Source organism: Ylistrum balloti, unplaced genomic scaffold (genome assembly GCF_031769215.1).
Source record: "Ylistrum balloti isolate Yb309-2 unplaced genomic scaffold, AGI_CSIRO_Ybal_v1 Utg370524, whole genome shotgun sequence".
Classification (NCBI taxonomy): domain Eukaryota; kingdom Metazoa; phylum Mollusca; class Bivalvia; order Pectinida; family Pectinidae; genus Ylistrum; species Ylistrum balloti.
The window spans coordinates 445,619-462,324 of NW_026782335.1; the positions used below are offsets into that span (position 1 = coordinate 445,619).

The following is a 16,706-nucleotide window of genomic DNA, read 5'->3' on the forward strand; positions in this document are numbered from 1 at the left end:
AATTTAAAAGTTTACGAACCCACAAAATTGGAAGAAGAATAAGAATAATAATAATAAGAATAATAAGAAACCGAAGAAAAACAATAGGTCTTTTCACCACTTAGTGAAAAGCCCTAAATATAAGAAGAGAAAATGTTCACCAGTTGGTTAAATGCCCAATTATATATCTAAAAACTGGAAAAAACCCTACAATTTTTGTATTAAGGGATACTGATTAACTTCAAACTGTTTGAAGATTGTTAAACACTATGTTAATCCCATATAAGTAATAGTATTATATTTCTATACCCTCAACTCTCCTTCCAAGTAGATTCTAGATAAAGAACTCTTGACAGATTAACCTATCAATACTGTACAATTCCACGAGGTATCTTTGGTTGCAATGACACCATACTGTAAATCAACATTCTTTCATGACATACTAAATTTAGTGATAACTGGATCACAATTAATTTGTGATAAATTGTCCTTGATCACCTCTCTTATGTATGAACATAGATCATACATGATGATAATTTACAGTAGATCATATATATCCATGTAGATAACTTTGAATTAGCACTAGCTCTGAATATAGATAAACATTGATACACTTACTCAATTTTCATACCTTGTACTGTCAATACAATTGAAATGTTCCAGTGGTTGTACCAAAAATGCATTGCAATTATTTTATTGAATTAACAGCTACAACAATAACCCAATGCCTGGATGTAATTCCACCTACATGTAACACTGTTCAGTACTGTTCAGTATAATTGTAAACTAAAGCTGACATTTCAATCATTTAACAATATACCATATAACTTAAAATAACAAGCAAAGTGACATACTGGCACCATTATCACATTTAGTCATCAACTTGTTTTTGAAGACCACAAACAGTTGAGCAAGAACTATTGTGATTGGTTAATAAAGAACAATTCATATAAACATTATTACTTTGAATTCAAAGATGATCTGTCAATTATCTATGTGATTGTCAACAGATATTTTTTATTTAGATCAGTTAATTCCTGAACGATGCACTAACAAACACAGTAATTGTTTATTGTGCTGTGATGATTGATTGTAAATTAGCCTTAAAATGACCCGTTCAGCATTACTACTGTTCCCCAACTGGAAACGACCCTCGTATAAAAATTCGAGGGTCAATGATGCTTTATTTAAAAACCTACGGAGTTATTATTTATATGTATAGATTTATATATATCAAGTTACAAAGGATTGCTGAAAAATATTAATTAATTAATTAGAAGAGGTACCGATGTAGTATGGTAAAATGAAGCCCATAGTAACAACGTATTCACATGATGCAAATACCCTGGTGCCTCAAATTTGTATGACATAGTTAGAGTAAATGGAAACCTACACACTACCAAACATCACCTCTTGTTAGTGTTTGAATTGTACATTCTGCAGTGCAAATGTAGGTTAGAGTTACTATAAATAAGTAAACTTGTGTAGCTTTTATTTAAATATTGTATAAATAGCAATGTGGTATGTGTAACACTGGAAGATGGTGCCTGTTTGATGACTTGAATGTCTGTGGTTTAGATATAAACTACCAAAATGATGGTAGGTGACTCGCTATGCTGCTGGTAAGTGTTTTACATGGATGAAATTCATTTGGTGTTTATTAATGTCACAAATGAAGTTGCCTGGTAGTCAAATTGCAGCCTGTAGAGCAGTGACATCCAAATTTCAGCCAATTTTATTTTTAATAAAGTTGACCTAGTTTTTAAACTACCAAAGTTCAAAACTTGTGAACTCATGTGTAATGTTTGTTACAGATTGGAGAAGCTATGGATTTTTTAGTGCTATGACATAAAAATTTGGTTAGTTTCTATTTATAGTAACACAGTGACCTAGTGTTTGAAGTCAAACTGGTACAAGAAGTGATGTTTGTGTTTTGTAGAGTGGTGACATGTAAATTTCTGTTGATTTTTATTTATAGCATCAGCGACCTAGTTTTGACTTCACAAGGTTGGAAGTCAAACTTGTTAAAAAATTGAGGCAGCTTCACATTAACATGATGTGGTGCATTTCACCATGGTGAACTACAAGTCATATCACCATTGTAGTATTTGAACCCTTGTTGATTGTTCAAATATTTCTAAACATCCCTGACATGTCTGTTAAGCTGATAGACAAACTTAGGACAGAAATAAGTACATAAAAAAATTAAGGCTCTAATTAAATTACATATTAAAATACATTCAACTTGAATATCAATGAGATTACAGGTTTAAGTTAAAAGATATGCTGTTATGTGTCATGTAGGTTTCCTGAAATCCCAATGGCATCAACTGAAGTATTTCCGTGACCAAAACTATAAACAGATGAAATCCTAAGATCCTTGAGTGTTATTTCTTCTTGTCCTTTTCAGAGAGCGGCTGGCCTGCCAGAGCTGCTGGTAGTGGGATGACTTCTGTGAACATCAGCGTTCCCAAGAACACACACATGGACCCAAGCCAGTGAACAAGTGTGAACTCATTCTCAAAGTACCAGATAGAGAACAGTAAGCTGACAAACTTACGTAACGTGACTACCAGTGTGACGGTCAAGGCTTTACACTCTGTTGTCAGGACAAATACTGACCGGATACATACATATCTGAACAGTTAAGGAGCACAAAAAAAAAACAAAATCATTGCTGGTAAAAATACAATATTTCCTCGCTAATAAATGATGCAATTAAGCAAATATCAAGATACAAACTCATAAGTAACATTGAAATAATTTATGATTTATAAATAATTGATTCAGTGTAAGGCCAAAATTTCTTTGCCCAGAAACTCATATATCGATTAGATATATGTTAAACAGTTTATCATATATTTAAATGTCAACCTCAGCATCTTGACAAGTTGTGTTTAAATTCTTTGTTAACCTAAACAAGACATCCCAGACTGATATTACTAGGACAAAGCTAAAACTGTTCAACTTTTCGCCTATATTCTTTATTCCTACAATATCTGATATCTATCTATGTACAATGCTAGGAGTGTTGAGGTGTCTGTAGTTTGCATACTATCAATGAGCATCATGTAACTGGTAAGCAGATCTTTTAAAAGGATACTGTGTTAAAACATTAGCAGCCAGGAAAAACCACATCCGTGGAACAGTGATACCAGCTATCAATTCTAAATGTTCTGTAATGAAAAACGAAATATAAAAAAGTTGGATATGTAACCATAATGATTTCCCAACTGGAAACAGCGAGAGAGAGAATTGGTTTTTAAAGCATGTTGCACACATAAAGAAACTTATATTTCCATATTTGAAAATTTCATGGACCAGAGATAGATACCACATGTTATGTTTTATGTGCGATGTCAGATACCCACAATATTCCATAAACTGCACATGTTGTGTTTTATGTGTAATGTCAGATACCCACAATATGCCATAAACTGCACACGTTGTGTTTTATGTGTGATGTCAGATACGCACAATATTCCATAAACTGCACCTGTTGTGTTTTATGTGTGATGTCAGATACCCACAATATTCCATAAACTGCACATGTTGTGTTTTATGTGTGATGTCAGATACGCACAATATTCCATAAACTGCACATGTTGTGTTTTATGTGTGATGTCAGATACTCACAATATTCCATAAACTGCACAGGTTGTGTTTTATGTGTGATGTCAGATACCTACGATAGGCTATAAACTGCACGTTGTGTTTTGCGTGTAATGTCAGATACTCACAATATGCCATAAACTGCACAAGTTGTGTTTTATGTGTGATTTCAGATTCCCAGGATATGCCATAAACTGCACATGCTGTGTTTTATGTCTGAAGTGAAATACCCACAATACGCTATAAACTGTATATGTTGTGTTTTATGTGTAATGTCAGATTCCCACGATACGCTATAAACTGCATATGTTGTGTTTTATGTGTAATGTCAGATTCCCACGATACGCTATAAACTGAACATGTTGTGTTCTATGTGTGATACCTGAAATACAATGTATTACAATATATAAATATACATTATGGCAGCTTGGCTCTATTACTTGACAAAATGGTACAGAACCAATAGTTTCACAATCTATCTCACCTGTTTGATTGAAGAGCAGTGCGTGGTCCTTTATATTGTTCATCAGTAGTAGAAAACCAGGCAATGGAAGAGCATGCTAGACAATGTTAGAAAAAATGAATCAAATTCACAAACATCACAACATTTCAATATCTAATATTTAGGGTCTATCACAACCTATCAGATCTATCTATGTTTTATTACAATGTATACAAACCATGATTTAAAAGGAAAAATATTTGATGATTTCACACTTAAGTTGTTGAAATACAGTAGAGATTACTTGACCATTAGTCACATACAGAGTCAGACTTTAGTACAAAATAAGTACTCTAGAACATTACTAAGTCTAGAGAAGTAGGAATGAAATACATCAAATTCCAAATTTAGTACAAAAAGAGTATACCAGTCAAGATGGCCTGCTCTGAAAAGTTTTCTTGTACATTTAGAAAAACATACAAATCAGTACAAAAAGCAGCATTAACCCTTTTGGCACCAAATATTTCTCACAATTTACAGCTCAGCGCCAAATATTTCTCACAATTTACAGCTCAGCGCCAAATATTTCTCACAATTTACAGCTCAGCGCCAAATATTTCTCACAATTTACAGCTCAGCGCCAAATATTTCTCACAATGTACAGCTCAGCGCCAAATATTTCTCACAATGTACAGCTCAGCGCCAAATATTTCTCACAATTTACAGCTCAGCGCCAAATATTTCTCACAATTTACAGCTCAGCGCCAAATATTTCTCACAATTTACAGCTCAGCGCCAAATATTTCTCACAATTTACAGCTCAGCGCCAAATATTTCTCACAATGTACAGCTCAGCGCCAAATATTTCTCACAATGTACAGCTCAGCGCCAAATATTTCTCACAATGTACAGCTCATCGCCAAATATTTTCCGGAAAATATCCGAAAACAATGGCAAAAATTGTTGACTAAAGTCGCCTATGGTGGCCTGTCTGCATGTCGACTTTAGTCGCCTACGGCGGCCTGTCTGCATGTCGACTTCAGTCACCTACGGCGCCGAAAGGGTTAAGGTATTCTTCAGTGAACTTTTTAAGGATAACTTATTACTAAGTAGCCAATACTTACATTAAAAAAGAGTGCCTCCCTGGGATGTTTGCCATACTTAGAATAAACAGACTCCTGGAATAGGCCCATGCCAGCAGACAGGAACAGGGCAGTGGTCAAAAAAACAATTCCTGTAAAACAATAGACACCTATTACTAACAATGTCAATCCTGATGGATATTACCTAAAGATTGGTTGGCTCAGAATTTCAATTCTGCCATACAGGTAGTAAGTCATCGACTGCATTTAAGTCATTTTAAGGTCCAGATTTTGTGAAAAATTGTACTGACACAGGACTTGAAAATATTGTCAAGAGAACAAGGAGCACAGAGGGCCTGCATCAAAGATTCAACAATATGTGACCTTGAAAGTAGGTAGGTCAACGAAATGATCATCAGAAAACTATAGCACTATATCTTTGGTACCTAATGGCCAAATATCAGAACCAACTTGCTAATAGTTTTGTAGGAGCTGCATTAACAAATAGTTAGCAGGTGAAAGATGCTGCATCATAGTACCAGTGTTAACTACAAAGAGCATCAGACTGACCCACTGTTTACCTGCTGTCCACATTGTAAAGCTGTACAAATCTTCACCTTCATTGGAAGGCACTGACTCCTGTTAAATATAAACAGAAACATTATTTCTCTATTTAGTCTTTAATTAAATGCCTAAAACCAAACCACATTGTACAAAGTGATGAAATTTGAAGAAGCAAAAATATAAAATTATAATTAACCATAAACATGGAATTAAACAGAACTGAAATATGATATTTTTATGATGAAGCCAAATTTTAACAGCAAATTCTATTCAATTTGGAAGTCACATATCTATGAATTGCATAAAAATAATGAATATTTTTACAAAACTTCTGTCTATTGTTGGTTTTTAGCAATCTCTGTATTGAAACATGAACAAGAGGTCCACTGAGCCTGCATTGCTGATCTGCTATTCATGTATAATCCTTTTTACAAAACATAAACATTTCACATGTTGATTAATAGGAAGAAGACATAGGAAGATTCTTTTTAACAAACTTGAACCCTATGACCTTAAATAGGTCAAGGTCTTTTCATTTCACATGCTTTAATGGAAATCTTGTCTGAAACCAATCAATCAAATTTCTTTTTTGTACGCCTTTTATTTAAGTAGAAGTTGTATGAAAGTTTAACAAATTTGGCTGATGTGACCTTGAATATGGGTCAAGACCATTTCTTTTCACAACATTGTTAGGGTTCATCCTAGAATAAGGTTAACCCTTGACATTTGATCATTAAGAAGAAGTGATTTGAAGCATTTAATAAATTTAAATCCTGTGACTATGAATATGGGTCGAGGTAATTTCTTTAGTAAACTTTGTCAGGCTTCATTCCAGCCACCTTCCAGCCAAATATCCTGGTTCTATGATTATTGGGTAATGAAAAGAAGTTCTATGAAGGAAAAAGTTAACACTGGATAAATGGACAATGGACAGATGACAGACACAAGACACACCACAGCATAAACAAACTTGGCCCTTTGGGTCGGTGAATTAATAACAATGTAATGAACTGAATTTTTAGTTTTCCCCAGACATTTGTTTTAACTTTAACATGGAAGACAAATCTTCTCATGAAAGATTAGAAAAAACCTGGAGTAAATAAATATGGGTACATTCTATGATCACAAGATCTGAGTGATTTTTGTTTCCATTTTTCATTAAACCAAGGATGTGACCATGTGCAGAGGACTAGTGTTATTTTATTTTAATTCATGTTGAACTAACATATTTTCGATTACTTAAATACATGTATTATATTCTGAGTACTTAATATACAATTTCATTATTCAATCAATGATTGCAGGGTAAAATTTTAATTGAAACATTTTCTGGAAAAAAAATGTGACTCACCTTTACCTGAGAAGATGCTATAGTACACATGATTATACCAATAGTGATGAGTGTCACGGAAACATATTTTCCTTTGGTATACCTAGTAAACATATAAACATAACAAGGCATTACACATGGTAAGAGTCAATGGAAACCTACACATGTTATCAAACATCATCTCTTGTAAGGGTTCGCATTTGTACCTTCTGCAGTTTACCATAAATAAGCAAAATTATGTACCTTTGATTTAAAAGGTGGTCTGTGTAATACTGGAAGATGGTGACCAATTTCATAGTGTGAATGTCCCTGGTGTAGAGATATGGTCTAATAAACTACCAAAACGAGGGTAGGTGACAGGATAGGCTGCAGGTAAGTATTGTTTTATGGATGACGATGCATTTGGTGTTTATTAATGTCACAATAGAAGTATCCTGGTAGTGAAATGGCAGTCTGAAGAGCGGTGACATCTATATTTCAGCATTTCTATTTATAGTAAAGTTGACCTAGTTTTTTAACTACCAAAGATCAAAACTTAAACTTGTACAAAAGGCAATCTTTGTAAATACACGTGGAGTTTGGAATGAATTAGAGAGGCATTGGAACCTTTTAAGCAATGACTGTTTATAGTAACAGTGACCTAGTATTTGACAGCACCATTAGCAACTTAGTACTGCATGTTCTAAATTCTTATTTATACATTCTTTAAACAATTCCTTTCGGAAAGTAAAAAATCCATTCCTCCAGTTTCAAAATCCATTCCTCCAGTTTCATATAAATACTCTTTCAGTTAATATATATATATATGGAAATATGATACTCTTCACCCAATGTATCCTTGAAAACATTTAACTGTTGAATATGTGTATCAAAGTGTATTCATCCAATATACCTTCCACATACTTTACCCATGAAAGTTGATAATGAAATTAAGTTGTTAACTGGTTTGTTGATTAATTTCTTCTGGTTTAATTTTGTGTCATCTTATCCTAAAATCACGCCATTCTTACTTTAACATTAATCTCTAATAACTTAACAAATTTTCTGTATATATATCCTTAAATTTGGGGTAGACATTTTAACTTAAAGTATGTGCTTGCAAAATTTTAAATGCAAATGTTTGATAAGTTTGTAATTACAGAAACTCCATACTTCACATCCATATAATACAATAGGTTTAATAGCTTTGTCAAATATGTCCAGTTGTTAAGTCTAAAGACAATTTGCGATCCCTACATTTGGAAACAGCGCCATACATTGCTATACTTACACAGTTGTTTAATACATTAAATTGTGTCAAACCAGTTTTAATAAAATAAACCAAAAGGTATTTTAAATCCTTAGTTTTTTTCTAAAAACCGTACTATGTGTAAAATTAAGGCAATCTAAGATTCTTTTTCAACCAAATATCAAAACTGGGAGTTTTACTGATATTGAAAGTTAGATGCCATAGGTTGAAATATTCAAAAAATATATTTAATGGAGTTTGCAAACCCTCTGCCATGTCTTATAGTAGTATAGTGTCATCAGCATGTAACATACGGTTTCAGTTATACATGCAATTCTGTCACTTATATTAGACTGACATATTCTACCTATATCATTAATCAACAGTTAATCTAAGATTTACTCTCAAATCACTATCAAAGGCTTCCTCAAAATCTAAACACATATAGTTTAATTAGTTTTCAAAGTGTTTAGTTAATTCAATTAACGCATAAAGTGAAAATATATAATCAACTGTTGACTGTTTCTTCTTAACTGCACTTGATTTTTTAAAGAAATAAATCTCCATTATTTGGATACTTGTTAAGATGTTCATTAATCACAGTTGTAAACAATTTGGTTGACAGCTAACCACAGTGATTGGGTGATAGTTAGCAGCATCATGGAAGCTATTCTTATTCTTAAAAACTTGAATGATATTTTCCAGTGGTCAAGACTCGGGCACCTGACCAGTATTAAAAATATAACTGAATGCTTCAGCATATATTGACAACATTACCTCTATGGCTGACATAATATATTCATTAAACAGCATGTTATCACCATTCGCATTATCATTATTTTTACTGCCATGTTACATTATTTCAGTAGGTAGTAATGACTTAGTTAAAAGAATATAAACTACAAGTTTAGACAGATCAGTAAGCTCAGACAACACATGGCTATCTCCACTTTCAAAAGTTTTGTAAAAACAGGATAAAAAAAGTTAAATAGATCTTCAATACTAGTATTACAAGTAGTCTTCCCAGATCTTCCTGTATTCTTCAGGATTTCTTGACCCTAACAACTTAAGTTTATTTCTAATCTTTAACTTATGCTTAGTCACAAAGCGATTCATTGTCCTTTACATACATTTCCTCTTTAAGGTAAGTATTGGAAAACGTTTTATAAAATCCTTCAGTTTTTCTTTCTTTTTTCAGGCAGACTTGCAATCTGTTGTAAACCAAGTTTTTACAATTGAATAACATGTTTATTTACAGAGTATGGCCTAGTGTGATTAGTACCTAATGCATGTATTGCTTCAGTTATAAGAAGATTGCATATATCATTAATGATGGAGTTCACAAAATTATTATTTTCATCAACATTATATTTCATTAAAATTGTTTATACTGTAGGAGGAGTAATTAATTTTATGTTTTATTTCGTATGTTTTTAGCCAATTTAGCCCCGTCCCTCCTGCCCCAGGGGACTGAGACCCATTTTTTTTAAAACAAAACTGACTACTCTTAACCTAAGAATACTTTGGACCAAATTCAAGCAATATTCAATCACTTCCACAGCTCCATTTCCCTTATTGGGGCCTGCCCCTCCCACTGTTTATACAAAATAGATTTCTTTTCATTTGATTATTATCTTATTCTGCAACACATATATTTTGCCAATGTGCTTGTGCGTATTTCGAATGCACGTCCATATTCCTTGGTGTAGTTCTGCTAATTGGTGTTAGAGTCTCGTTACGTCATATTACTTATTGTAGTTGTCCTGTGTACTGATTGTTTAGGGTTTTTGTAGTCATTGTGGTTTGTGCAGTGTACTGGTAAGTTGGCAAAAGTTTGTCAGATGACAGTTAGACATTTTGAAAATGGACATGAAAGAAAGAGTAGATGTAAGTAGATTTAATAGTCTAATTGCTTAATTCACTATTTCCCATATTCTACCATATCAGTAGTATTTGTCATAATAGTTTGTATATAACATATTAGCGATATTTAAATGTATGTCAAGTAAAATCTTTTTATGTAAGGAAAATAAATTTGAATGCCAATGATTTATGAATTATATATCTGTGATTTTAAAGTCATGTTTTGTTGATTGTTATATCTTATGTTATGCATAAGTGTGCCAGTGTATTGTGTTTATTCTAGATGTCAACTCTTCATATTTATGCCAAATTTTATGATCAATGAATGACTCTGCACCACACGCAGGTATGATATTGTAGAAATGTGTTAAAAATCGTAATTATAAGAAATATAAAACAAGAGGCCCAAGGGGCCTTAACGGTCACCTGGGGAATATATGACAATAATCTGGGGATGTTAAAATGTTGCAAAAATGTAACAACACTTGTGCAGGACCATGTGTAAAACATCTGTACCAAGTTTGAACATGACCCACCCAATGGTTCTAGAGAGGATGTCCATAATGTCTTAGCCAAACAGAGGCGAAGGTGGCCATCTTGGATTTTGAATTGTCCCAAAAAGTTAAAACACTTGCCAGGACCTTGTGTAGAACATTCATATCAAGTTTCCCCCTTTTCCCCCTCCTGGGGCCCCTATTGGGGCCATGCCCTTTTTCTTCACAAACTTGAAGTGGCTTCCCATGAGGATGCTTTGTGAAAAGTTTAGTCAAAATCCATCTGCTGGTTCTTGAGAAGTAGTCATTTAATGAAGGTTTTTACATATGGCTCCTTTTACACCCCTTATGGGCCCCAAAGATGCCATAATCACCTTTTTTCAACATAATTTCATATGTCCTTCACTATGGGATGCTTTCTACCAAATTTGGTTGAAATTGGTCAAAGCTGATTTTTTGACCCTTTTGAGTGCCCCCTAGTGGGGCCGTTTTTGACCTGATTTTTTTTCATTCACAAACTTTGTAGACCATGCCATAAGGACCCTAAATAAGGACAAATCATGATGGCAATAGGTCACCATGAGCCATTGGCTCAGGCGACCTAAAAAGTAATGTAACATTATTTCTTCGTTGGGGTGACTGTAATTTATGACCATATCTTGAATAACAAGATAGGTAATGTAAGATAAGTGAGAGTTGTGTCCCTTGTTTGCACTTGTATATGCAAGATGAAGTATAAATGTGTAGCAAGTTTTTTATTTATATTTGTTGCAAGGTTGTAGATTATCATGATCATTAAAAATCCTGGTTCCTGAACTCTTTCACATGGTCATGTTATTATGCTCAAAGTACAACTAGTTACAATAGCATGGCGTTGCTTAGTTATGCAACCTAAAAAAACCTTTTGAGGTCACCATCTCACCTTCTAGATCATGTATTATGCGTGACATCTGTATTCAAGCTATAATAAATGTTGTTATTAGCACACAAATGTTAATTAATTATAAAGCAGGCAATGTATATCATATAACAAGGGTGACAATTAATGAATGGAAAACTCATTCACAATACCAAATGTATTAATGTTACCTACACAGAAATCAATAAACACTTGTATTATGAGCTCACCTGATCCAAAGGAACAGAAAGCTCATGCCATATCTGTGGCATCCGTGTCCGTCGGTCAACTTTTTTTACAAATTGCTACTTTTCATGAATAGATGAGCAGATTTTGACCAATATGGTTTGCAGCATTGTTATATTAAATCTACAAAGTTTGAAGGGGATGGGTTGAAAACTAATGATGAGATCTCTGGACAACATCAATGTTATGAAAACAAGGGGCAATAACTAAATATTGTCAAAATCAAACTATTGCTCAGTCAAACACAAATTCCTGTCATTATCATTAAGCCTACAAAGTTTGAAAGAGATGGGTTGAAAACCGAGAGACAAAAGCTCCAGACAAAATTAGCATCATGAAAACAACAAGGGGCAGTAACTTTTCAAATCACAGTTAAATCAATCTGCTGTTCATGAAACCATATCTTTATATGATGGTGATTAAGGTTGATACCATAATATGTCCTGTCAACATTTCTGAAGGGTGTTTCATAAATAATATGTTACAATACTCACTGCCGTCCTTTAAGCATAACTCCAAGAGTTAGTGAAGCCATCAGGGAACCCTATAATGATAAAACAAAAATGTCACCCAGCAAAAATGAAATGGACTTTAATTTTATATTGTTAACAAATTCAAAGATTAATATATGTGTACAGCATTTATTTTGATGCTGCCGAGAAAAATGTTCCTTTGTATGTTAGCATGAAACCCACCTGGGAAAACCTACTGGGAAACAAACCAGACAAAAATCCCCTGTCTAAAGCTTATGTTTTAAAGCACTCCTCATGACAGTCATAATGTAAACGTGACAGTGGTTATAGCTGAGGCATGCACCACTCTGCACACATCACTGATAATGATTAAAATCCATAGTATTATTTTATCAAACTTAGCAAATGAATGACCACAAATTTATAATCATAATATACATTAAGTTGAGCAAGTTATAATTAAGAAGCAAAGATTTACTTATATTACCCGATACTCTATATTAATGACAAGGATAAAGGATAGGAGTGGACTCAACACTTAACCAATAAGTAAGTGTTTAAATTTTATTGTTTGCCAACCGGTTTCGCCATTAACGGCTCATCAGGGACAGATAATTTAAATTCCATACTAATATTGTACATCACAATTAGAATTACCGCCCCTATAACAATACAACTGTTATTAATGTAAAATGGACATAAAAACTTGATTATGAAAGGTATCAAGAGACAACAATTTACTAAGTTTTATATCATTGTTTTTTTTTTCTATGTGGTTTTCAACTCTGATATACAAAAAAAATAATAAATGAAATACTTACCGCCCTGAAGATCATTTGGAGAGGCATGGAGATATTAAATGTGAAGGCATAGTTGTTTAACACTTGCACCACAAAGAAGAAACACACCATGAAAATATATTGTCTGAAAAATGTAAGAACAATGTGATGTACCATCAAAACAATGTACCTACCTACAATTATCAGTTTTTGTTTACGTGTAGTAATCCATACAAGGTAGTTCATACTATTTTACCAATTAATTTCCTGATCATTGAAAAATCACTTTAAGCTGATGTCATCCCCAAAATTCCTCAACATTTATCATAGGCTTATATATATATGCCTGGCAGCATGGTGGTGGTCACATATTACAGCATGCTAAATTACAATTTAAGGTCAATAACTTTTAGGAAGGGAGTTGTTGTGTAAGAGGTGCGGTGGTGAAGGTGGGGATAGTAAACCTGATGAAAATGTTAAGTTTAATGTTGACTGGTACTTTCCTCCATTCTCATTTAAGAATACACGTCCTCATGGATGTCAAATTGAATGTATTTCAGATTGTCAAGGAATTTGACTATACTTTCATTGAGACAGTAATAAAGCAAGGAGTGATTGGGGTCTTATATTTCACATTTGTCCAAAGTATATATACTTGGTATGCATCAAACATGGCAGTGATTGTCTGTTTCGGACGTATTTGAGGTTAGTACTGAACTTCTCAAAATTCCCTTAGAGCATGTTTCTTGTTGGTAGAGCTAGTCAGTTACCAAGCAGACCTGGGCTTGGTTCCTGGTTGGGGCCCTCAACAAGAATGTGAGGTTTCCCTGTTATGTCACAATGGCGCCCAACAATATATCACAGGTTATGTAGTAATTGGAGTCTTGCATTACACATTTAGGAAATGTCAAGAAAAACTGGGAATAGTGTAAAAGGAGCAGGTAGGTGTGGCTTGTACTGTGTTAAATACGGTCAGCTGATGTAACATGATTCTTAGGCTCAGTTGGTAGAGCTGGTTGGTTATCATACTGGAGACCTAGGTCCAATTCCTTGTTGGGGCACTCAACAGGAATGTGTATTTTTCCTGTTATTTCACAATCTTTTTTTTATTTAGAATGTCTATTCAAAGCAATCATGCCAAAAAATTGTTTACAATATTTCATGTAATTCTAGGTGTTGATGAAATTCTACACATTTTTATATGAAAAACTGCAACTTCCATGATCTATATCATTGAATAGATATACCTATGTTCTATAACAGTACATTATACACATAACAATACTTCTGCATCAATACACTGAAGTATGTAGTCTATACTTACTTAATTGGTATAGCAGATTTCTTGGTACCAAACTTTGAGGTGAATATGAAACCTTCTACTGCTATAAACAGGAACTGTGAAAATGTGATGATATTGCCACTCCCAGGAAAAGAACTAAAATGAGATGAAAAGAGATATTTTTATTCTGCCTGTAGGGGAAGAAGGTAACTATGCAATGCTCATTATAACGGACTGTATCCTCCACCTGGATTTGCTTGGCTGAAATCGCTTATCAAAACTGAAGGAAAAGAAATTTTAAATATCCAAGCACACAAAACACAAAAGATATCCCCATGGTGCCCCTACCCTCTTTCCTGGGGAGAGGCTCAGAAAAACCCTTCATGCATCAGACCAAATTGAGACAGAATCCTCCCATTCCTACAGAAGAATACAGATTTTAAAGAATTTGTTCTATTTCCCATATTGGCCCATGCTCCTTCTGCCCTAGGTAGCAAAGATGCACTGTTTATACAACGTTGATTCCTCTTCACCCAAGAACTCTTCCGACCAAACTTGGGGAAAATATAATCATACCTAAACGAGGAACAGGATTTTAAAGAATTTTTTCTATTTCCACTATAATGCCCCGCCCCTCTAGTCCTCAGGGGGCCTCCAGACCAGGTGAGCTTAAAACTTCTGTTTGTATGCTATGTGTGGGAGTTATTAATTCTCATAATGACCTATATATAAATATAATGTTGACAATACTACTGGATTTTTACTACCTACTAAATGTGGCACAACATGATATTAAATCAATACTATTCTATTAGTGAACTAATCAAACTTCACCATAGAGAAAAAACTCCTACTTATATATAGAGAGCTGTAAAGTGTCTGGTTGTCAAGACACATCCTTGAATATGATACACATTAAACACATACTCTCTGTGATTGAGGAATATTAAACTTTCCATAATTCAACCAATTTTATAAATATCAATTTGAAACTTGCTGTATTATGATCATATATACATAATGTCTTTGATGTCACTTACTGTACAATTTGAAGACACTAAACAATAACCCTGTCTATTTTGCATAAACAATCTTGCTATAGTAAAATTACCATTTAACTTGGTCGTTTTTTCAGATATGAAACTGAAATTTTTGTACAGTAATGTATTGTAATCATACTAACAATTATCTTGTGATGTCATTAACTTTTTTAAGTATTTTTAGATAAGCTTGATGAAGCTACTCTGGAGTCTAATACACACTACACACATGTACCACAGACGCTTGAAGAAAATATGACTCTCCGTAACTCAACCAATTTTACAAATATCAACATGAAACTAAGTACTTGTGTGTATCACGATCATATTCACAACATATCTTTTGTTGTCGAAAACTTATTGAATATTTTACAAGACATTTTCTGAAGATGCATTATGAAACTTGTTGATGTTTTTTTAGATTTTACAATAGACTCCTACAGACTAGGCCATGAAATTAAAATGTATAAATAATATAGGTTTATATTAGCCATTTTGATAAATGAGAAAATGTCAATCTTGAACTATCATGGGTCTTTATCATTAACAGACTAGGTTTACAGGCACATGTCCAGAAAGTTTCCTTATAGAGGCGGTACTAGAGCACTTGCAAACCTTTCTATTTAGTCAGATTTGGCTCTATTCGTGGATACTGAAAATATGTAATAATGAAATTCCAAAAAATCAATTGAAATTGAGCAAACATACCAAAACATTCATTTCACTGATTTACGTAATTCGTCTTCTTTGTTTGTTTGTTTTTTTTCTCTATATACGAATATTCAGATTTTACTACGTATCTATAGAGCCAAATCTGACTAAATAGACAGGTTTGCAAGTGCTCTGGTACCGGGTTGCTGTAAACTATAAAACATTGACTGAATGCTGACCCTTTCTGGAATCGCTAGAATATGGCGTTGCTTTTACATAGGGAGGAATCTGACTATCGTTTACGACTAAGACAAAAATTAATTCACGGATAGATAGTCAGAACCCTTCGGACTAGTCTTACCTTACGAGGTATTCCAGAAAGACAACATTACTACAACAGCCGGCGAAAACCAACACTATAGCAAGATATGGCTGCATGATTAAAAAAAAACACCTTAGGTGTAATAAAAACGAATCTCTTAAGTGAACTGAAAACGCCAGGTAAAATTTATCATATAAAGGCTGTTATGGTATCTGTTTCGCGTGGGCCCAACCACGACTTTGACGTTTCTTTCGACCGGAAGTAGAAAACCGGGGTAGGTCGCTCAAATCATGTAAAAACAATATGTAAGATAAAATATCAAACTGATGGAAAAAGAGAATAATAATATTGATCTGATTAAAGCAGTAAAATATATTGTAAGTCATCCACTGATTCACTCAAATATTCAGTACATAATAAA

General features: G+C 33.6%; 1 protein-coding gene across 1 annotated transcript; it reads right to left on the minus strand.

The window, feature by feature from the left end:
* Positions 1-31: 31 nt before the first annotated feature.
* On the minus strand, positions 32-16,489 carry LOC132555910 (UDP-xylose and UDP-N-acetylglucosamine transporter-like). Its single transcript, XM_060220289.1, has 10 exons — positions 16,325-16,489; positions 14,315-14,428; positions 13,033-13,135; positions 12,233-12,282; positions 7,031-7,112; positions 5,697-5,754; positions 5,158-5,267; positions 4,076-4,151; positions 3,083-3,155; positions 32-2,616 (listed from the first exon to the last, which is right to left on the minus strand). The coding sequence occupies exons 1-10, from the start codon at positions 16,399-16,401 to the stop codon at positions 2,367-2,369; spliced, it is 993 nt and encodes a 330-aa protein (XP_060076272.1). The 5' UTR covers positions 16,402-16,489; the 3' UTR covers positions 32-2,366.
* Positions 16,490-16,706: the final 217 nt, after the last annotated feature.